Source organism: Lissotriton helveticus, chromosome 11 (assembly GCF_964261635.1).
Source record: "Lissotriton helveticus chromosome 11, aLisHel1.1, whole genome shotgun sequence".
NCBI classification, from domain to species: Eukaryota; Metazoa; Chordata; class Amphibia; order Caudata; family Salamandridae; genus Lissotriton; species Lissotriton helveticus.
Window position 1 is genome coordinate 677,759,002 of NC_136072.1, and position 23,158 is coordinate 677,782,159.

The following is a 23,158-nucleotide window of genomic DNA, read 5'->3' on the forward strand; positions in this document are numbered from 1 at the left end:
CTCACACAACTAGGTATACACCCATACAGCCACTCAGACACCCACTCACACATGGATACACACAGTCACACAGCCACTCACATAATACATGTTACAAATATTATCACTCATTAGTAATACAGAAAGTATACTATTTTAACTTTTGTAGTACCTTAGTATATATTGTTAACACTCAAACTTTGAGAAAACAGTCAAAATCACTGGATTATGTCATCAGTGATGTCATTTGAGATGTCGTCAGAGATGTCACTGACCATGTCATGAGTGATGTAATATGTGAGGTCATAAGTGCATTGTGGGGGTATAAGTTATAGTTAGCTCAGGAATTATAACTGCTGATTATATACACACATACACACACATTTAATGAAAAAACACAGCTAAAGGTAGGTTATGGTTTAGCGAATATAAACTTGCAAAATCCCTGAAGTTCAGCAGTTCAGGTATGCAACACATATAACGGACACCATAACTCGCATCACGTTTTTCTCTTGCTAGGAAGTCATTTTTTCCTTCCCGTGCCACTGGAAAATGGGTGTACACACCATGGTGGAGAAGTAAGTTATGGTGTTCATAGAATAAGGTGTGTTGGCCCTACCCCGGAGATGCAGTGCGGATACTTGGACATCCCCAGTTGATCTCCATACTGTGGCATATGCCTGTGGTCTTTCCCTAGAAAATATGGACATTTACTGTTGTTGAATTTATATAACATTTCATAGATTCCAAACCTAAGTGACTAAATGAAGAGAACAAAGGAGTAACGTTGTATGACAGGTAGACACATTTGCATCATAATTATATTAATACATAACATATGATTAGAAGGAATAAAAAAATGTATCATATATATATATATATATATATATGCAAAGTCCAGAGAAAAGTGAAAATGCGCACTCAGGAGAGATAATTCACCAAGTTTGTTCCTTAGTACCATTACGCGTTTCGACACACGATGGGTGTCTTGGTCACACGATAATCACAGTAAACAAAGGACGTGCTTAAATACACAAACAGTAAACATAAATGAGGCACTCGATTTATGCCTGCTTTGGAGTCCAGAGAAAAGTGAAAATGCACACTCAGGAGAGATAATTCACCAGGTTTGTTCCTTAGTACCGTTACGCATTTCGACACACGATGGTGTCTTGGTCACACGATAGTCACAGTAAACTAAGGACGTGCTTAAATACACAAACAGTAAACATAAATGAGGCACTCGATTTCTGCCTGCTTTGGAACCCAGCAACGGACGCCATCTTGCAATGGATAAAGTTTGAACACATTGCAGTATATACACATCATTCAATTGTAATTTACATACAAAAACGCTCATTATTTCACCCATTAGTAATGTTCAATGGCAAAAAAATGTGTAAGCGGGATTCAGTGTTAATCTACATCCGTGGTATGGACATCTCCTCTGTACTGCAGCGTCTAAACCTTTCCCTGTCTATGGAAAAGGTCGACCCTCTTATCCTTGCGCCCTTCGAAGGGGACCTTTTTTCACGTGCTGAAATGCTCAGGGGTACTACACTGCTACTATGTAGCCTGCTATGCGCGATCTAGTGCCATTTATTGTGAAAACCCTTGAGCATATATATATTATATTGGCCGACTAGTGCCTTCATATTCTTTTCCCCTTTCGTTGTCACAATGCAGGAAAAAAAAATCCAAGTGGTCATGATTGCGAGCCTCTACTACCATAAAAATACGATACATGACACAGATACTACATCAATTCAACAAAAATAATACTACAAGAAAAAGAAAAAAAAAGAAAAAAGTGCCACTTTCTAAGTAGGAAAGTCTCTTATCCTAACGGTGTATAGTGTCTATCAATTGAAGAAAGGGGTAGGGAACCCATGAAGTTTCTCAAAACGTGAAGGTGAAGGGTCCCTTCCTTTCCTCCTGGAAACAACCAAACAAAGAGACAAATTAAAATAAAAACAGGAGGAAAGGAAGGGACCCTTCACCTTACGTTTTAAAATACTGCACAATATTATACAGACACCCTTGAACAGGAGACATGTCGAATTCATGAAAATTAAAAGGAGTACATGAAAAATACGAGTACACTTACGAAAGCAGCAATGGAATATCATAGGGTCTCCGCTTGACAGCATTTCTTTTTGAGTAACGTATAAACCGGTCTAATTTCTCAGTTATAGTTCCATTCGACACGTCAATTGGATTTGATTCTGCCCAGATATCTAATGATACCATAAATATGCGAATATTTAAAGAAGCAAATATCTAAAACAAAAGATACACATTAAACATGCATTTGGTGTATGATTTTTTTATACATAATATATTGCTATGCATTCTAATAATACAGTGGTTTCTTTGTATTATTAACATACTTCAACAAAAGATGTTTTTGAAATTTAAGAAGAGTGGCAAAGTAATGGTTTCGTACACTTCCAGCACATCAATCTGTAGTAGATAATTTAAGTAGGCAGCAGGAGACGTCTTCAGGTTATTAAGATGGATTCATTAAGTTACATAGAATAAGACAGCAGAGCAGTAAACCTCACAGCTGACCAGACCATCAACTGCCAAGGCTGGAAACTTCACACACAAGATAGAACACTCTTAGGTAGTATGGGAGGTAGAGAAGGTAGGGACACTAAGAAAGGACTACAGACACCAAGTAGTCATATTGAATGAAGTATACATATACAACATATCTTCTCCCTTTACAGATAAAACAAAATAAAAGACTCAAACACATTGAAAGAATTAAAGGATGGAAAACACGAAGAAGAAAACATATAACACATAGGAGGTCAGCGACCTCATGAACTTCCAGAACACGAAGGAAGAGAATCAGGATCAAGATGAAAATGATGATGAAGATCATGATGACCACCTTCTCCCTTCGATTGACAAAACATGAAGAGCCAGTCCACTCTCTACACTCCGTCATTGTGGCCACCAAAAGCGGAAATAGAGAGTTCACTTTCTCTAATCGTGTTTGTCCGTAAGGCTTCTCGCTAATTGTTGAAGATAGAACAGTTCTGGAAAAATGATCCCGAAGATAAATTTAGAGCCAGAATTCTTACAGTCCAAAATCTAGTTCAGGTGTCTAGGATCTGGGTCTTCTCCTCGGGTTGTGGGCATCTGATTGTAGTTCGGACCCCTAAGTTCCCTCAAAATGTCATTACTTTTGTGGACTTTTTTTGTCCTCTCCCGGTACATATTATGGAACCTTTGTACCCTTCCAGTCCTGTGACTTCCTTTGTCCTCTCCCGGTTTTAATTCTGGGATCTCTGTCCCTTTCCAGTCCTGAGACATCCTTCGTCCTCTCATGGGTAACGCGTCTTAATACCTGCGCGCGCACTAAGCGTCTCGCGACTGATGACAAGCGTTCTTGATAACTATGGTAACGCGTCTTAATACCTGCGGGCGCACTAAGCGTCTCGCGACTTAAGTCAAGCGCGCTTGGTAACTATGGTAACGCTTCTTAATACCTGCGCGCGCACTAAGCGTCTCGGGACTTATGGCAAGCGCGCTTGGTAACTGCCAGTTTCCAATTTTTCAATTACCATTCATCACTTGAAATCTACAAACTTTCAAAACATTATAACAGTGGCGTCTTCTTCAGACTAATAAGTCTGATAATATTTATTTTACATGTAACTCTGCCTCATGTAACTCTGCTCTAAAATTAAATGAAATATTCCCTTCAGAAATTGATGGTGGCAGCCAAACAGTTTTTTAATTTATTATCCGTTACACTTCTTTTCTTATAAAAGGTTCACATCTGTGCTGTGTTCTCACCTTTGGGTGTCATATGAGACTTTCCTTTAATAAGTGTTTTAACATCACCATGAAAACAATTCTCTGTTCCATCAGTCAATACCACTTTATTTGATTAATAAAAATCATAAAAGGATACTATAAAATACATCCATGATTACAATTTTATAAAACTCCCATATACAAAACAACTTTCTTTGAAAAACATACAATTTCATTATTGTATAATAAAATAAAAAGCCTCTAAAATTCATAATTCTATCATTCCTGTGTTTCTTAATTTCTTGATCCGAACGGCCATTACAAAAAAATTTGCAATATAAAAGATGTTCCTTAGATTATCCAATAATTGTAGATACAGTAAGGCTGGTTTAACCTGTAAGAATCTTTTATCTTTTAACCCCTTAGGGGGGACGAGCTGGGCTCGTCATGGCGCACACCGGTCGTGCGCTGATGACAAGGCCAGCTCATCATGAGCCCCACCCTCGGGGGAAGCGCTGGCGCTCCCCCCGAGGGTCTCCGATCGCGCTCGTTTTGCTGGGGGTGGCAGCGGAAGAGTTTCCGCTGCCGCCCCCGCCCCTCCCATGGGAATCCCTGATGACGTCCGCGCGCACAGCGCGCGCTGACATCATCAGGGATTCCCAGCGCTCGGGAAGACATTTGCTTCCTGAGCGCCGGGGAAGAAGGTGGGTTTTTTGTTTCTGGCGGGGATTTGGGGCCGCAAAGAGGCATCAGGGGAGAGGAAAGAGATTTTCCCCTCCCCTGATGTCTCTTAGCAGGGCATTTCTGCCTCACGATCGCGCACAGCGTCGCGATCGTGCAGCGGAAATGCCCCCACTAGCACCGGGGATTTAAATTTAGTTTATAGGAAGCGACCCCTCGGGCAAGGGTCTCTTCCAGGCGGGGTCTGATTATGTTTTTGTTTTTCTGCCCCCCCTGGGGGCAAATCGGACCATTTTTTCAGGCCGTTTTGCCCCCAAGGGGGGCAGAAATTCCCCACTAGCACCAGGTTGTTTTTTGGTGGCAATATGGCGGCCATTTTTTATGTTTAAGTTTTTCTGTCCCCCCTGGGGGCAAATCGGCCCTTTTTTTGCCGTTTTGCCCCCGGGGGGGGGGGGGCAGAAAATGCCCACTAGCACCAGGGATTTTGATTTTAGCTTTTAGGAAGCGACCCCTTGGGCAAGGGTCGCTTCCTGGTGGCAAGTAATTATGTTTTTGAATTTCTGCCCCCCCTTGGAGCAAATCGGCCCTTTTTTTTACGTTTTGCCTCCTGTTTTTTGGCCCACTAGGCCATAGAAATTGAGTTTTGTTCCAATGGTGGTTATAATTTTGGTTGTTTTTTTACTGTCCGCCTCCCTTGGTGCCGGTTGGTCTTTTTTTGTCCTTACTGCCTTGGCTGGTGGTGTGTGTGGAGTGGTGCTTGGCTGGCGGTGTGTGTGGAGTGGCGCTTGGCTGGTGGTGTGCATGGAGTGGTACTTGGCTGTCTGTGCACGGAGTGGTGCTTGGCTGGCGGTGTGTGTGGAGTGGCGCTTGGCTTGCAGTGTGCGTGGAGTGGTGTTTGGCTGGCGGTGTGTGTGGAGTGGCGCTTGGCTGGATGGTGTGCGTGCAGTGGTACTTGGCTGTCTGTGCACGGAGTGCTGCTTGGCTGGCGGTGTGTGTGGAGTGGCGCTTGGCTGGATGGTGTGCGGGGAGTGGTACTTGGTTGTCTGTTCACGGAGTGGTGTTTGGCTGGTGGTGTGTGTGGAGTGGTGTTTGGCTGGCGGTGTCAGTGGAGTGGTACTTGGCTGGATGGTGTGCGTGGAGCGGTGCTTGGCTGGCGGTGAGTGGCGCTTGGCTTGCGGTATGTGTGGAGTGGTGCTTGGCTGGCGGTGTGTATGGAGTGGTATTTGGCTGGCGGTGTGCGCTGAGTGGTGTTTGGCTGGTGGTGTGCATGGTCTGGTCCTTGGATGGTGGTGTTGGTGGACTGGCGCTCGGCTGGCGGTGTGTGAGTAGTTACTTTCTGTTGGTCACTACACACACTGCTAGTTGAGTGACACTCTACGCAGTCCATCATTTTCTGTAGTTGCTGTGTCAGATATGTGGGGTGTGAAAGTGATGGGCCCTTGAATGGCGCTGGCGGTGTGAATGTTTTGAATGTGTCACACGTACGAAAGGTGTATGAATGTCCTTACTGCCCCTGTGTGATGGGGGTACTGGTAGGAGCAAAAGACCGACTGGCACCAAAGGGGTCAGGCAGTAAAAAAAAAATTCAAAAAATTAACCAGTGTCTTGATGTTAAACCTCATCTAATCCCAATTGGTCTAAGCCCTATTTGATGGCCCATCTGGGCGAATTTAAATTTGGGGGGCAAATTTGTGTGTTGTTTTTTTAATTGTTATATTGTTTGTGAAATGTGGTAGTAATTTTTTTTTCTTCTCTATTTTTGTCTTGTTCCAGGCTTTTGCTGTTTGGATTGTTGTAGGTTGCGGGTCTGTTTGCAGCTTGTGTAGTTGCTTGTGCTTGGTAAGTGAATGTATTTTGTACAACTTTCCCTTGATGTTTGTCTTTTTGAAAAAGGTTGTACTTATAGCAGTTTGTGTGGCTCTGTGGTTTTTTTTTTTCAGCATTAGTGTTTGATGTGCACTTTGTTTTCTAATCTGTCATTTCTTTTTTTCTTTCTAGTGGGATATCATTTCTTTTTGCTGTGTCTCAGCAGAGTAGGTGCTGGTGAGTGTAGCTATATTTGGTAAGAGTGAAATTGTTTTGGATTGTATTGATCTTTTTGTGAAAGCCTTACCTTGTTTACTTCTTACTTTGCACAGTGTAGGTTGTTGTTCACTTGTGTGTGCAGTCTTCTTACTTTGTAAGGATAATGGCTAGTCGCAGGATTACTGCTCAGCAGGTTCTTGGTTTGCTTTTTGAGACTTCCTCTGACCATGGTTCAGAGACTGAGTCCGATTCGGACCCAGAGGTAGGGGCAGAAGATTCAGGCAGTGAGTTTTCTCTTCACATGGAATCATCATCATCGGATGATGAATCTTCTTCTAGTGCTGATGAAGGGTCTATGGTAGAGGAGGACATTGATGTGCCGGTAGTGGGCCAAGAGGCATCTGTGTTGCTGCCTAGGGCCGCAAGGTTTCCTTTCTTTTTACGTCGGCAAGAGGCATGTGGGCTGCAGCCTGCGCCCAAAAGGCTTCACATTGCTGTGGTGCGCCAAGAGGCATCTGGTGCTTTTCGTCTTCCTGCTGGTGTAGTGCAGCAAGAGGCATCTGGGGCTGTTAGGCTTCCCATTGGTGTAGAGCGGCAAGAGGCATCTGGGCCTGCTTGGTTTCCCGGTGGTGTAGTGCAGCAAGAAGCATCTCAAGCTGCTAGGCTTCCCGTTGGTGTAGTGCAGGAAGAGCCCTCTGGGGATGCTATGTCTTCTGTTGGTGTTGTGCAGCCAGAAGTATCTGTGGCTGTTAGGCTTCCCGTTGGTGAACAGCAGCAAGAGGCTTCTGGGCTGCAGGCTGGGGTGGTTGCTCCCCCCGTTGATAGGGATGGCCTGTGGGTTCCCCCTGGCATGGTGCAGCCGGCATTGCCAGAGTTCACTGGTGTTCCTGGGTGTAGAGTGAATACTGAGAATTTTCTGCCAATACATTTTTTTCAGTTGTTTTTTTGACGATGTGTTTTTGCAAGAGATTGTTTGTTTTTTTTAAACCTTATTTTTCTTGCAGGCATTAAATGATATAGGTGCGTCAAGCCCCTAACAACACATCAAAGTTACATGTATGTCACACTTCCACAGCCATCGTGCCCACATCCCTGAGGCCGGGCGGCAACGTACGAAACTTCATGAAGTGTATTGTAGCGCTAAGGCTGACACTTTCCACATGTATCCCTCCAATCCTGCTTTTCGTTTTCTACCCGCAACTCCCCCCCCCCGCCCACCCACCCTTATGAATCAACCAACTAATAGCTGTTCTTCCTAGGAGGGAAGACAGTCAGATCTTCCGTCTCTCTATCAATGAGTCACTTCTTCTTCAGTGCCATTTACGTGCAATAAACGGTTGCTTGTCCCCCTGTCCATTTCGTTGTGCAATACCCAATATGTGCGGTACCTCCATGATCCCTGTGGCCCTTCCCCCTTTCAGGCACACATCGTTTTCAAGTGTCCCCCTCTACCCCTCTCCGCCTTCCCTCCCTCCCAGTATCACCCCTTATCGCCCACTTCCAGGCCATGGTATTGTCTCCACTTACTCCACACTTTTCGGAATTTCTTGGGGCAGCCCCTCGCCTTGTATGTCACCCGTTCTGCTGCCATATAGAGGTCCAGCCCTCTCCTCCACTCCTCGATGTCTGGCCTCTCTGCTACCCCCCAGTATTTCGCAATGTCCCTTTTGGCCACCACTAGAGCCAGCACCAGGAAAGTGATATGCGGGCGTGGCAGGTCGACTTCCGTAACCATTCCCAATAGTGCTAATTTCGGGTCCAGTGTCAACTCTATCTCCAGCACCTCCCCCAGCTCAGCGAAAATGTGTGACCAATATTTTTGTATTTCTGCGCACAACCAGATGGTGTGGTAAAAATCTCCCTGGGCCGCTCTACATCTAAGGCATGTGGCGTCCGTTATCCTGCCCATCCTGAGGAGGCGCCTTCTATCGAAATATGTCCGATGTAGGACGTTCAATTGGATCAGCCTCAACCGTGATTTAATGGCCACCTCTCGAGGGTGCATCAGTATGAGCTCCCAGTCTAGATCCTCCAATACCCCTACTTCCGCCTCCCATACCCCTCTCAGTTTCGCCAGTGTCCCCAGCATATTATTCGTGAGTGTTTTGTACGTGAGGGACACTGCCTGGTGTACCATCTGTTCCTGCAGGAGTCTCCCTTCTAGTGGTGAATACTCTGGCATGTCTTGTAGTGATACCTTCTGTGCGTTCCAGGCATGCGCTAGCTGTAGGTGTTTGTATTGTTGCGTGTGGTGTAAGCCATACTACGCCCGCAGCATCGCGAATGTCTTCAGCTCACCGTTCCGGATCACATCCCCAATAGTGGATATCCCTATGTCGTCCCACCTGGTGAAACCTCTCAGTTTTTTAAGTTCTGTGAGCCAATTGCAATGCCATAGTGGTGTCTGACGTGTTAGCCGCCCCTCCCACCCCGTGGCTTTCGTAGCCCGTGTCCACGATCGGATTGTAATCACCGTCGCTGGCAAGAGCTTTCTCCCTGCCTTCCCACCATATAGATAGTGGAGTATATTATGTGTAGACAATTTGTGCCGTTCCAATGCGTATGTGGGGTGGTCCGCTGGTGTATGTAGCCAATCATTCACAGGGGTTAGGTGTTCTGCCCAGTAGTATGCCTCAAGATTCGGCAGCGAAATCCCTCCATTATATTGGTGTCGTTGGAGTGTCTGAAGTGCGATGCGCGGCTGTTTGCCTAGCCATATGAAGGATCGCAAGTCTGCGTGGATTCTGGTGATAGTGATGGCTGGGAGCGGGTAGTATTCATTCTGAAGTGCGTAGAGGAATTTGGGTAAAGTGATCATTTTATACATTGCCGCTCTCCCCAAGAGGGTGAGCGGCAACTGCCTCCACCTTGTCATGTCCTCTACCGCCTCCTTCATTATTCGACCCACATTCTTCTGGAAGGAGACCTTCTCATCCACTGAGATATAGACCCCAAGGTATTGGAACCCCTCCACAGTGGAGAGTAGGCGGTCAGGTAGCGCTACCCCCTGTATCGTACCCTGCGGCGTGTACAGGACTGACTTATGCCAGTTGATGGTGTGGCCCGCCATCGCCCCAAAGCCCTCCAGCTCTCTAAACAACGCCCTTACCGTTACCTTTGGTTTCGTAATGTATAGTAATACATCGTCGGCATAAAGTGAGATTTTTTCCTGAGACCCCCCTATCTCACCCCATGCAAAACCGTGGATCTCCGGATTTTGTCGAATTCTGGCTGCCAATATTTCTATGGTGAGTGTGAAGAGCAGAGGCGACAGCGGGCATCCTTGTCTTGTGCCTCTCTCTACTCGAAATTCTCGCGATAGGCATCCATTCACTCGAACCCGCGCCTTCGGTGCCGTGTATAGCAGCCCTATCCAACTCCGAAAGTTCGGACCAAAGCCAAACCGACACAATACCGCCATAAGAAATGGCCAGTGCACTGCGTCAAATGCCTTTTCAGCGTCCAAGGACATGAACCAGTGCGGCTCCGTCCTATCCTTCACCTCTTGGAGCCAGTTGTGTGTCCGTCTAAGGTTGAGTTTTGTCGCTCTGTCCGGCAAAAACCCGGATTGGTCTGCGTGGATAAGGTCAGGAATGACTGTACGTAGGCGTGCCGCCAGAATCATGGCCAGCACTTTCACCTCTATATTCAGAAGCGAGATGGGACGGTATGAGGCACAGTCCTCTATTGGCTTGCCCTGTTTGTGTATTGGTACTATGGTTGCTAATTCTAAATCTCGAGGGAGGCTCCCTGCTTCGTATGCTTCGACATACAAGGCCAAGAGGTGACGCGTCAGTAAGTCAGCTGTTTTTTTTAAAGAATTCCGCTGGGAACCCGTTGGGTCCCGGCGTTTTCCCCGTTTTCAAGTTATTAATGGCTGTGGTTATCTCCTCCCGCGTAATTGCCGCCTCGAGTGGGGCACTGATTCCCACCTCCAAAGATGGAACATCAACATTGTCCATGTATCGTATAGCCTCGTCCACGGTCCCGAGGTCTCTTTCTCTATAAAAGTTCTCGTAATGTAGTGCGAATGCTTCGGCAATGCCCTTGTCCGTTGTTTCCATGCGCCCCTCGTCCCTCCTGACTTGGGCCACCCACCGCGCAGCTCTCTCTTTCCTACCTAACCACGCCAGCAGCTTACCCGATTTGTCGCCTACATCGTAGAGGCGGTGCAACGTTGCCAGCGATTGCGTTTTTGCCTCATTCGACACCAGCTCTCTGTACTCCCTTTGTTTGTCTTGCAACTGCCTCAGTGTGTCCCCCCTCTTGTTTCTGTGGTAGTCACCTTCCAAGGTCAGGACTCCAGTTTCCAACGCCATCGCCTCCCTGTGCCGCCTTTTTCGTTCGTCCCTCAGTCTCCCTTTGAGTCTGTCTCTCAACACCGGTTTCATGGCCTCCCAGAGGGTAATTTTGGAGTCTACCGAACCCTCGTTTTCGGCTATGTATACTTTTATGTCCGCCCTCAGACCCCGTTGTATGTCTGGAGTTTGAATGTCCCATGCCGCCAGGCGCCATTCCGTCTCTCGTCTTTCGGTGGATTTCCCCAATTTCGCATAGAGGGGGGAGTGATCCGAAATCCCCCTTGCTTTATATGTGTACTCATCTTCCTCTGACAGGTATTGCCTTGCCACGAAAATGTAATCTAGCCTGGAGAAGGCCTTATGTGCCCCTGAATAAAAGGAGTACGCCTCCTGTGTCGGGTGTCGCCATCGCCATGTGTCAGTGAGCCCCATCTCAGCCATATAAGCCGCCAGCGCTGTCTGTGCCCCCCCTCTGCGCGCGGGTCCCGAACGATCTAGTTCTTCCGACATGACGTCATTGAAGTCCCCCCCCACAATTTGCATTGTGTCCGCCGTGTCTAGCAGTATGGACGCCACCTCCCTGAGTGTGCGTGGTTGGAGCTTCGGAGGGGCATAAACTGAGATCACTGTCATGTTTAGTCTATTCCACGTTCCCTGAATCCCCACGTATGTACCTTGTGGATCACTCCATGTGCGTGTTACGGTAAAGGGGTGTGTCTTGTCAATTAGTATTGCGACTCCCCTTGCACCCGAGGTGTAGCCCGCATGTGCCAAGACTTTGTATCTTCCCCTCGCTATGAATGTGCATGTCCCTACCCTCATGTGCGTTTCCTGTAGTAGGACCAGGTCCGGGGCGAGCCGCTTGATGTATGAATTCACCAGACCTTTCTTTATTTTGTTTGCAAGAGATTGTTGATCAAACTAATTTGTATGCAGAACAATTTTTGAGGGACAACAGTGCCAGCCTTAAGCCCCATTCTAGAGCAACCCGGTGGACTCCCACAAATGTTGAAGAGATGAAGAAGTTTTTGGGATTAACTTTTTTGATGGGCTTGCTAAGGAAGCCATCAATGTCTTCATATTGGTCCACTAGTCCCTTGATGGCAACAGCTATATTTCCAGCAGTCATAAGTCGTGATCGGTATATGCTTCTTCTTCGGATGATGCATTTTGTTGATAATGGTTTAGCGTTGCCACGCGATCACCCTGATTGTGACCGTTTGTTTAAAATTCGGCCTGTCCTTGATCACTTTGTTGATCGTTTTTCTGAGATCTTTGCCCCTGGTAAAGAAATTGCAGTGGATGAGTCTTTGCTATTGTTCAAGGGCCGCTTGGTTTTTAGGCAATACATTCCTAGTAAGAGGGCACGCTATGGAATCAAACTGTATATGCTGTGTGACAGTGAGACTGGATATGTCTACAATTTCAGGGTGTACACTGGTAAGGAGTCCAGCATTAACCCTCCTGGTTGTCCTTCTACTTTTGGAGTGACTGAGAAAATTGTGTGGGAACTAGGTAGAGGATTATTTAACAAAGGCCATCATTTATATGTAGATAACTTCTACACTGGTGTGCGGTTGTTCAAGGAGTTGGCAAAAGAGGGCACTGTTGCTTGTGGCACAATGCGCAGTAACCGTAAAGGTTTCCCAAAGGAACTTGTTTGCAAAAGGCTTGTGCGGGGACAGTCTACTGCATTGCGATGTGGGGAGCTTCTAGCTGTGAAGTTTTCAGACAAGAGAGATGTGTACATGCTGACTACTATCCACGATGAAAGTACTGTACCTGTGCCTGTTTGGAGTCAGGGTGCTGAAGTGCGCAAACCTGTGTGCATTTTAGCTTACAATAAGTTCATGGGTGGTGTTGACAGAGTAGATCAGAGGTTGGAACCTTATGCTGCTCTTCGAAAGGCTTATGTTTGGTACAAGAAGTTGGCTATCCATCTGTTCCACTCGGCATCCTTTAACCACTTGGATGCTAAGGTGTTTTATGGCTCCGCATGCACTTTCCATTGAAATCAATGGAAACTCCATGACGAGTTACCCTTGTCATTAGCACTGAAGGGGTTAATGCTTTTGTAGTGTACCAGACGTCTTGTCCTGAGACGAAGATGCCTTTTGTTAAGTTTCAGGAGTCTATAATAGGCAGCCTTGTACTTGTGGAGCAGGCAAGTGTTCCTAGATTTGGAGTGGTGGAGGATTTGGCTAGATTGAAAGATCGCCACTTTCCTGAATACATTCCTCCCACTACCGCAAGAGACTTTCCGACTAGAAGATGCAGAGTCTGTTGGCGAAGAGGCATGCGGAAGGAGTCTCGTATGTACTGTCCTGACTGTCCTTCTAAGCCTGGATTGTGTCTGTCAGCTTGTTTTAAATCGTACCACACGCAAAGTTTTGGGAGTTTTAATGAGCTGTAAAGTGAATTGCCTGGTCTGCATTCTGTAAAAAATTTTAGTTTGTTTCAAGGATTGGCATTAGTGCAAAGTGTTTAGTTTTAGAATTTGTGTTAGCTGATTTGTAGGTATTTCCATTTGTTTAGTGTTATTTTGAAAAAAAGAATTCTAAATGTGTTTGTGGTGTGTGCAGGCTGGTGCTTGGCTGGCGGTGTGTGTGGAGTGGTACTTGGCTGTCTGTGCACGGAGTGGTGCTTGGCTGGCGGTGTGTGTGAAGTGCCGCTTGGCTGGTGGTGTGCGTGGAGGGGTACTTGGCTGTCTATGCACGGAGTGGTGCTTGGCTGGCGGTGTGTGTGGAGTGGCGCTTGGCTGGTGGTGTGTGTGGAGTGGTACTTGGCTGTCTGTGCATGGAGTGGTGCTTGGCTGGCGGTGTGTGTGGAGTGGCTCTTGGCTGGTGGTGTGCGTGGAGTGCTACTTTGCTGTCTGTGCACGGAGTGGTGCTTGGCTGGCGGTGTGTGTGGAGTGGCGCTTGGCTGGTGGTGTGCGTGGAGTGGTACTTTGCTGTCTGTGCACGGAGTGGTGCTTGGCTGGCGGTGTGTGTGGAGTGGCGCTTGGCTGGTGGTGTTCGTGGAGTGGTACTTGGCTGTCTGGGCACGGAGTGGTGCTTGGCTGGCGGTGTGTGTGGAGTGGCGCTTGGCTGGTGGTGCTCGTGGAGTGGTACTTGGCTGTCTGTGCACGGAGTGGTGTTTGGCTGGTGGTGTGTGTGGAGTGGTGTTTGGCTGGCGGTGTTTGTGGAGTGGTACTTGGCTGGATGGTGTGCGTGGAGCGCTGCTTGGCTGTCTGTGAACGGAGTGGTGCTTGGCTGGCGTTGTGTGTGGAGTGGCGCTTGGCTGGTGGTGTGTGGGGAGTGGTACTTGGCTGTCTGTGCATGGAGTTGTGCTTGGCTGGTGGTGTGTGTGGAGTGGTACTTGGCTGTCTGTGCATGGAGTTGTGCTTGGCTGTCGGTGTGCGCTGAGTGGTGTTTGGCTGGCGGTGTGCATGGTCTGGTGCTTGGATGGTGGTGTGGGTGGACTGGCGCTCGGCTGGCGGTGTATGAGTAGTTACTTTCTGTTGGTCACTACACACACTGCTAGTTGAGTGACACTCCACGCAGTCCATCATTTTGTGTAGTTGCAGTGTCAGAAATGTGGGCGTGTGAAAGTGATGGGCCCTTGAATGGCGCTGTTTGCTGGTGTGAGTGTTGAAATGTGATGGGTCCGCGGCTAGTGGTGTGAATGTTTTGAATGTGTCACACGTACGAAAGGTGTATGAATGGCCTGTAAAGAGGTTGGTGCCTTGACGTGGCTTTACAGCTCACGAGCTGTGAGTCAGTGGTTCAGTTAATCATACTTTCAATTATACGCAGTGTATTTCATTTTTTGTGAAATTACTTGCGAATACAATTGTATGTACTGAATCATCACTCACCCTCGTGCCAAATCCAACCAGTATGTGTGTGTGCTTGCGGATTAGATGGCTGTGCAGTAATATTTGTTTTTTTTCTCTTTCTGCAGTAGGGTGTACCTTGTCCCTTATTGTGATTGTTGTAATGTGTTGCTTTTCTTTCCAGATGGTGTCAGTGGTCTGGTTTGTATCAGGTATGAAAGGTGCGTGAATGGCCTGTAAAACGGTTGGTGCCTTGTCGTGGCTTTACAGCTCACGAGTTGCGAGTCACTGGTTCGGTTTTTATGCATTTATTTATTGACAGAGCATTTCATTTTTTTGAAATATCATGTTAATAAAATTTTATGTACTGAACCATCACTCGCCCTCGTGCCAAATCCAACCTGTATGTGTGTGTCTTTGAGGAATAGATAGCCGTGCTTGATTCTTTGTCTTTTGAGTAACTCAGTTATGGTGTATATTATAGCTATAAATAACTTTCTAAATTTAGATATTATTGTTAATTCATGGTAGTATATGGTCATGTCTTTCTGGTGAATTCTATTGTTGTTTTTTGTCCACAATCTCTTGCAAACTTGAAATTGTCTGTCACAATTTTCATGCGATATTGTCCCCTGAATCGCACGTTCTCCAATTGAAAACTTAATTAATTCAAAACAATTTGGTTTTGCAAGGGGGTTCCCATGAGTTTTTGGCCCGGGGCTTGGCGGGCATCTTTGGAAACTACCAAACCCAAACAGTTCTAAAAACTAGACACCCGGGGGAGTCCAGGGAGGTATGGCATGCGTGGGTCCCCCAATGTTTTCCTAAACAGAAATCCCTTCAAACCTTAAATTTAGGTTAAAAAAAACACTTTTTCATACATTTTTGGGTGGGATCTCCCTGCCGGCAAAAATGTCCTACCACCCAGCGTTCCCCTTGATCTCCCGAGTAAAATGATACCTCACTTGTGTGGGTGGGCCAAAGCCCTGTGACTAAGGTTGGGGTGCTTAATTTGTCAAACCTATATACTAGATTTTTTTTAAATTCATTTTTAGCCTGTTCTGCTTTGGGGCACCCACACAAGTGAGGTATCATTTTACTCTGGAGAATAAGGGGAACGCTGGGTGTTAGGACATTTTTGCCGGCACGGAGATCCCACGCAAAAAAGTTTGGAAACGTGTTTTTTTACCTAATTTTAAGGGTTGCAAGGAATTTTGGGTAGGAATACATTGGGGGACCCACGCATGCCATACCTCCCTGGACTCCCCCGGGTGTCTAGTTTTCAGAACTGTTTGGGTTTGGTAGTTTCCAAAGATGGCCGCCGAGCCCCGGGCAAAATATTCAGGTGCCCCCCCCCAAAAATCAAGGTAGTGTTGCTATAGGGTACGATTTGGACCTTTTCCTGTTGCAGCCACTATGCCTAACCATGCAAGTGAGGTACCATGTTTATCGGGAGACCTTGGGGAACGCTGGGTGGGAGGAAATTTGTGTGAGCCCAGTGATGCCACGCTTTCCCATACAAAAGAGTGTGAAAAAACAGATTTTTTCAGCTAAAATTGAGGTTTGCAAGGGATTCTGGGTAAATGAACGTTGGAGGATCCACGCAAGCCATACCTCCTTGGAAGCCCCCGGGTGTCTACTTCTCAGAAATGTGTGGGTTTGGTAGGTTTCCCTAGATGGCCGCCTAGCACGGGGCCAAAAACCCAGGTAACCCCTTTTGCAAAAGCTGGTGTACTTAACAATGGTGACAATGTCAAAATCACTGGGTGGGTGAAAATTTGTTGATCCACGCAGATTCCAGAACTTTCCACCACAGAAATGTGAGGAAAATGTGTTTTTTTTAAATCAAATTCTTAGCTTTGCAAAGGATTCTGGGTAACAAAACCTGGTGGTAGGCAGTCGAGTCACCCCATCCTGAATTCCCCTGGGTGTCTAGCTTTCAAAAATGTATAGGTTTGCTAGGTTTCCCTAGGTGCTGGCAGAGCGAGGGCTCAAAAACAAAAGGTAGTCTCTTTGTCCAAAAAGGGCAAGATTTCACTGGGAAATTGAGGTGCGACCACGTTGCGTTTTGCGCTGTTTCATGTCGCAGCCACTATGCCTATCCACGCAAGTGAGGTACCATTTTTTTCGGGAGACCTGGGGGAACGCTGGGTGGGTGGACATTTGTTGATCCACCCAGATTCCAGAACTTTCCACCATAGAAATGTGAGGAAAATGTGTTTTTTTGTTGTCAAATTCTTAGCTTTGCAAGGGATTCTGGGTAACAAAACCTGGTGGTAGGCACTCGAGTTACCCCATCTTGAATTCCCCTGGGTGTCTAGTTTTCAAAAATGTATAGGTTTGCAAGGTTTCCCTAGGTGCTGGCAGAGCTAGGGCTCAAAAACAAAAGGTAGTCTCTTTGTCCAAAAATGGCAAGATTTCACCGGAAAATTGAGGTGCGACCACGTTGCGTTTTGCGCTGTTTCATGTCGCAGCCACTATGCCTACCCACGCAAGTGAGGTACCATTTTTTTTGGGAGACCTGGGGGAACGCTGGGTGGGTGGAAATGTGTTGATCCACGCAGATTCCAGAACTTTCCACCACAGAAATGTGAGGAAAATGTGTTTTTTTTGTCAAATTCTTAGCTTTGCAAGGGATTCTGGGTAACAAAACCTGGTGGTAGGCAGTCGAGTCACCCCATCCTTATTTCCCCATGGTGTCTAGTTTTTAAAAATGTATAGGTTTGCTAGGTTTCCCTAGGTGCTGGCAGAGCTAGGGCTCAAAAACAAAAGGTAGTCTCTTTGTCCAAAAATGGCAAGATTTCACTGGGAAATTGAGGTGCGACCACGTTGCGTTTTGCGCTGTTTCATGTCGCAGCCACTATGCCTACCCACGCAAGTGAGGTACCATTTTTTTCGGAAGACCTGGGGGAACGCTGGGTGGGTGGAAATTTGTTGATCCACGCAGATTCCAGCACTTTCCACCACAGAAATGTGAGGAAAATGTGTTTTTTTGTCAAATTCTTAGCTTTGCAGGGATTCTGGGTAACAAAACCTGGTGGTAGGCAGTCGAGTCACCCCATCCTAAATTCCCCTGGGTGTCTACTTTTCAAAAATGTATAGGTTTGCTAGGTTTCCCTAGGTGCCGGCAGAGCTAGGGTGCAAAAACTACAGGTAGGCACTTTGCCATAAAAGGGTAAATTTTTAACTGCAAAATTGAGGTGTGGCCACGTTGCATTTTGCGCCATTTCCTGTCGCAGGCACAAGGCCGACCCACACAAGTGAGGTACCGTTTTTATCGGGAGACTTAGGGTAATTCAGATGTGTAAATCAACTGTTATTACCAATTGAGTTTTCATGCACTTCTCCCTTCCCAATGAAAGACATTGTGTAAAAAAAAAAAAATTTCAAAAATGACCAATAATTCTCATGCTAGTATGAGTATTCCCAATTTTGAAAATGTGCAACTATATACTGTTTCTAGACTCTATAATTTGTACCCAATTCAGAAATACATAGGTGTCTTTCATACCGATTTTTCCACATATACATTTTCCAAGAATAAATGCTCTATACCCAGTAAATAAAAAAAAAATCATTGCAAGTTGCTGCTCAGTTTTTAGATCTGGGTTCGTCGGGTTCTTGGAGAAACTACAAGTCCTATATATCCCCACAACCAGGAAGGTCTAACGAATGTAATGGTACATTGCTTTCCAAGAGCTGTCAAAATACAAGAAGTTATAGGTGAAAACGTTGAGACAAAAGGCTGTTTTTTTCAACAAAAATTCAATTATTCCAATATTTAACTGTTAGTTTATATAAAGAAACCTTCATGGATTTTGACAAATGACCCCTTTTTGTCTACTTTTCAAAAATGTATAGTTTTCCAGGATCCCTTATTGATTTCATACTCATTTCTACCATTTACTGGAAGGTGGTGAAAAGCTCTAAAAATAGCAAAAATAGGCTATGTCCCAGAAAAATGCCAAAACTGTGTGAAAATGTTGGTTCTCTGACAAAAGACTGTCATTCCCTAAAAGCTAAGAAAAGGGTTTCATTTGCAGCCCGTTTTTCCCATTTTTCTGAAAAAAACAAAAATGTCACTATATTTTGGTTAATTTCTGGGACCCCTCCAAGGGAATCCAAAAACCCTGGGTCCCCTTAGAATCCACATGATGTTGGAAGAAAAGGACGCAAAATTGGCGTGGATACCTTATGTGGTCAAAAAGTTACAGGGGCCTAAGCGCGCACTACCCCAAATCGCCAAAAAAAGGCTTAGCACAGGAGGGGAAAAGGCCTAGCAGCGAAGGGGTTAACAATGGGATAATGTACTTCTTTCGAGCATCAGTGTAAAATGTACAGAAAAATGTAAAGTGTGCGGTGCCCTGGATTGAATAACAATCACTGGAACAGACAGCAGCGTCCTCTGGTTTACACCACCCTAAATAATCCCCCAAAATAAAGTGAATCTGGTTAAAACGAAATTTTATTAATAACCAATGATGGAATGGTTTTGAGACGATTTTTAAGTAGGGCTGAATAGATAGGGTTGCTACTGATAAATAATGTGCCCTAACCAGAGTTTTTTTAGTTCCACTGCCTCTCTTTCCTGTTCTCTATAATTCAGGAAGTTAGTTTTAACTCACTTGACATCTGCTTTAACTATTCCCTCAGGTGCAAAGAAGATCTCAGGTCGTCCCAGTATCGTAAACATTCCTTTAGTATACGTCAGCCACTGTATCTCATTAGCTCTCTCTAAGTTCACACAGTCCTTTAAAATCTTATGATTAAGTGATAACTCTGGATTCAACTATGTTTTGATCCAGCAGGTTAGGGGGGCCAATGTCATTAAATCAGAAACATAACCCATCCCCAGCTCCTGATGGACTGCAAAAGTTGCGGTGGATTGGGGGAGGGATAAGAGTGAACGAAAACATTTATTTTCCGCCTTCTGAATACATTCCATTTGTTTATAGCCCCAAATAGCGGCACCATATGTCGCGATTATTAGGCATTTTGCCTTATAAATAGAAAGAATGGCTTCACACGGTTTACCACCTAAACGATGTGCAAAACTAAGTAAGGCTGAGGAAGATCTTCTAACAGCATTTGCTTTAGCCACAGATTGTGCAGCCCAGGAACCCCTATCATTAAATAAGACCCCCAGATAAGTAAAGGCCTTCACCCTTGTGATCTTTACCCCATTGCAATAAAGAGATCTTATGTTATTCTTATGCACACCCAAAGACATGACCTGTGACTTATCAATGTTCACCACCAGGTCCAGGGAATTCATAAATTCCCCAAATGAGTTCAATAATTTTTGAAGTCCTAACGGTGTACGTGCCAGTAATACTGAATCATCCGCGTATAGGAGTACCGGGATGGTGATATTTCCTATACGCAGGATGTCCGGGGTAGCTTTAACCAGGGTTTTATCTATGGAGTTTATATATAGGGTAAAAAGGAGAGGGGCCAGGATACATCCTTGACGAACCTCTCTGCCTGATTTGAACCCTCTAGTGCAGTTACCCTCCTGCGTCATCCTAATAGACGCGTACAGATCCCTGTGTAGGTCAGCCAAGAAATATACCAGACAGGGATCAATACCCAGATCCAACAGGATATTCCACAGCCTTGACCTGTTCAGCAGGTCAAAAGCTGTGGATAAATCCATGAAGCCTAGATAAATTGATTTTTTCAGTGCTACAGTGTATTTATTTACTAGCAGATGTAGATTAAGACACTGGTCCACTGTACTTCTACCTGATCTGAATCCGTATTGCGCATTCAATAGTATCTCTTTTTCGGCCACCCACTCTGACATTTTAGCCAAGATTACTTTACCTAAAATTTTAACTGAGGAATCAAATAGTGATATGCGCCTATAACACCTTGGGTCCCCTCTTTGCCCTTTTTTAAACACAGGGATAATAACAGAGAGGGACCAGGAGACAGGAAACCCCTTGACCGCTGTCGAGTTAAAAACATTGGTTAAAATTTTTGCCCACAGTTTAGGATTACATTTATATAAGTCAGCAGGGACTCCGTTAGACCCTGGAGCCTTATTCCTGGCCGTATCAACTATTGCCTTCTCCACATCCTCTTCAGTAAATACCAGAGGAGACAGGGGGAAACTAGTATGGGGAACCAAGAAAGGTTCAAACACCTCATTACTCCCATAGATCTTTTCGAAATGAGTCAGCCATTCGTCTTCTGGGATATTTACTTCTAATACACAGTTCTCGTCACCCGAAAACAACGGGCTATTCGCAATTGACCAGAACTTTGAACTATCCCTTAAAACTTCATTAGACATTAAGGCTTCCCATGCCTCTTTTTTAATTTCATTTTTACGGCTCTGAACCACTGTCTTATATTTTTTCCTAAGGTGAACTATAAGTGCTTTATCCCTAGGTTTAATTTTTAGGGCTTTTAATAGGTCTTGGTGAGCTCTAGAACATTTTGAATCAAACCATCTTTTTCCTTTTTGTGGCTTAGGCCTAGAAGTAATTGTAAGCTCTATCGCCACCTGTGTAGAAATTGCTTCAAAGGCTATAATTACAGAATCCACCGAGGTAGAGGGATTAGTACACTTTTCTAATTCATCACCAACTTTTATACATAAATTTTCATAGAAATCTTTGGGGATTACTTTAACCCATTTTAGCCTCCTTCCTTGCTCCTTAGTTTTCATATCAGTGGGCCCTTCTCTGGTATCTAGAGCATCTAAAAAGGAAAAACCTTTGTTCAGTTCTAGTATCACCGGATTATGATCGCTAAAAGTACAACATAAAGCATTGTAAAAAAGTACATGACCTAAAAGTGCTGAGGAGATAAAAACATAGTCAATTACTGTCTCTCTATCCCTTGCCTTGAACCTAGCGACCCTCTCATTCTTGTAAAAAAAAAAACAGGCTCATAGAGGTCAGCATTTACAAGAAGTTCTTCCAAAGCTTCCCCCCTAGCAGTATGTTCAAAGTGCGGTAGGGTCGAATAAGCGGGACCATAAATGTCAGAGATATGACAGTTTGTATTACACAGATGTATGTTAAAATCACCCATCACGATGGTATAAACATAAGTGGTTTGCTGTTCCTTATATGAATCTAAAAATTGCATCAAGGTGCAAAGCTGCTCATTATTATACTCACTTTCCCTAGAATTGTAAAAGTTAATCAACAGCATTTTAGGATCCAGTTCTTGACTTTCAAGATTGTAGACTATCTGTCCTTGTTCAAATTATATTCCCAATGCACATGTTTAGTTTACTCCAGGTCAACTCCAAAATATCCAACTGCATTTCTAACATTGAGGTTCAGAATCTAAATACTCTAAAAAAAAAAATTCTGCCTCACTAACTTTCAACAGTATGCTTGTCTTAGATACATTTCCTGACTTAATTCAACACTCTGTTATGCTCACAATAACCACTGGGTGTCAGTTACGTAAAAGAAGAAATCAACTCGTTTATACGTGATTGTGACGCTAAAGCTTGAACTCGAAGGGCATTTAAAACAAACATGACTGAAATTGATGACGACGTATGTGTGGCCACTCGCACATTTAGTCATTTAACTCCTAGCACTTCAATGATCCAACCACTACATAACGCTGCATGCATTCACTCACCAACTGACACGATGATTAGACTGACTAGATGCTCAACAGCGCCAATGATGACACATAAAGAATGTTGCCTCAGAGGAGGAGCCTAGCCTGCAACCATGATGGCCGCCTAAACCCTCGGCTCCGCCGAACCTCTCGTCTTCCTCCCGAATATCTATTGATCCTGCAAGTTATCCTGCGACCGCGTTGGTGTGTCGGAACCGGGAGGTGATCCTGACTCCAACGGTACGCTCCCCGGCGTGCCCCCTGCGGCAGAAGCGACAGGGCGTCCTTGCCTCCTTTCTGAGCGAGAGGGCAGTGGCCGAGTCTTTGTTCCTCTGAGACAGCCGGCCCTGACTACAACAACAGCGGCCATTGACGACGGTGCGGGGTCGGCCGGCGGAGAGCGACTGCCGCACTGCTTTTCTCACCACACCGAGCCATTCTGGCCTGTGCGCCTCCACGCTCGCACGATGTTGCCGTGGCCGGTGATACATTGTATCCTTTCTCCTGCCTGTACACGACTTTGAGAGTCTCTTTGTCTTCCAGCGCTGTGGTGGGGGCCACTTTGAACCGAGCGCTCGGCACTCGAAACTGACGACCCCAGGCTGCTATTGAGGGTGTTTAAGGCGACCGACGCTGCTTTGCAATCGAGTGCGGTGTCGAAACGGAGTGTGTGGCCCTGTGCCCCCGACGTGGCTGTACCCTGCGGTGGGATGAGCGGCTGCTAATAATGGATGTCAGTGAACAGTTTCGGGGACTGGACTATGTTTCTGAGCCCCGTGTGCTGGGAGCTGCGGCACCCGCTTCTCCTGAGGCGTCTTTGACAATTGCTGATATTCTGAGCGCTCTGGGTACTTTGCGAGCTGCCCTATCTGACAGTGCCCGGGACCTGGGGGCCCGACTAGATGCCATTCTGCCCGTAGTGCCCTCGATTGACCGTGCTGGTTTGCGTGTGCTGAGCACTTTGCCACACCCCTTGCTCTGCTGCCGTGAACTG

The 23,158-nt window shown here is 45.7% G+C and overlaps 1 protein-coding gene across 4 annotated transcripts in view; it reads right to left on the reverse strand.

The window, feature by feature from the left end:
- LOC144791082 (disintegrin and metalloproteinase domain-containing protein 9-like) overlaps window positions 1–23,158 on the reverse strand; it is a 2,835,950-nt gene that overhangs the window by 2,047,821 nt on the left and 764,971 nt on the right. For all 4 annotated transcript variants that reach the window (XM_078665732.1, XM_078665731.1, XM_078665734.1 and 1 more), the window contains one exon: window positions 2,087–2,259. In XM_078665732.1, coding sequence (XP_078521858.1) covers window positions 2,087–2,259 — 173 coding nt within the window. The remainder of the gene's footprint in view (window positions 1–2,086; window positions 2,260–23,158) is intronic.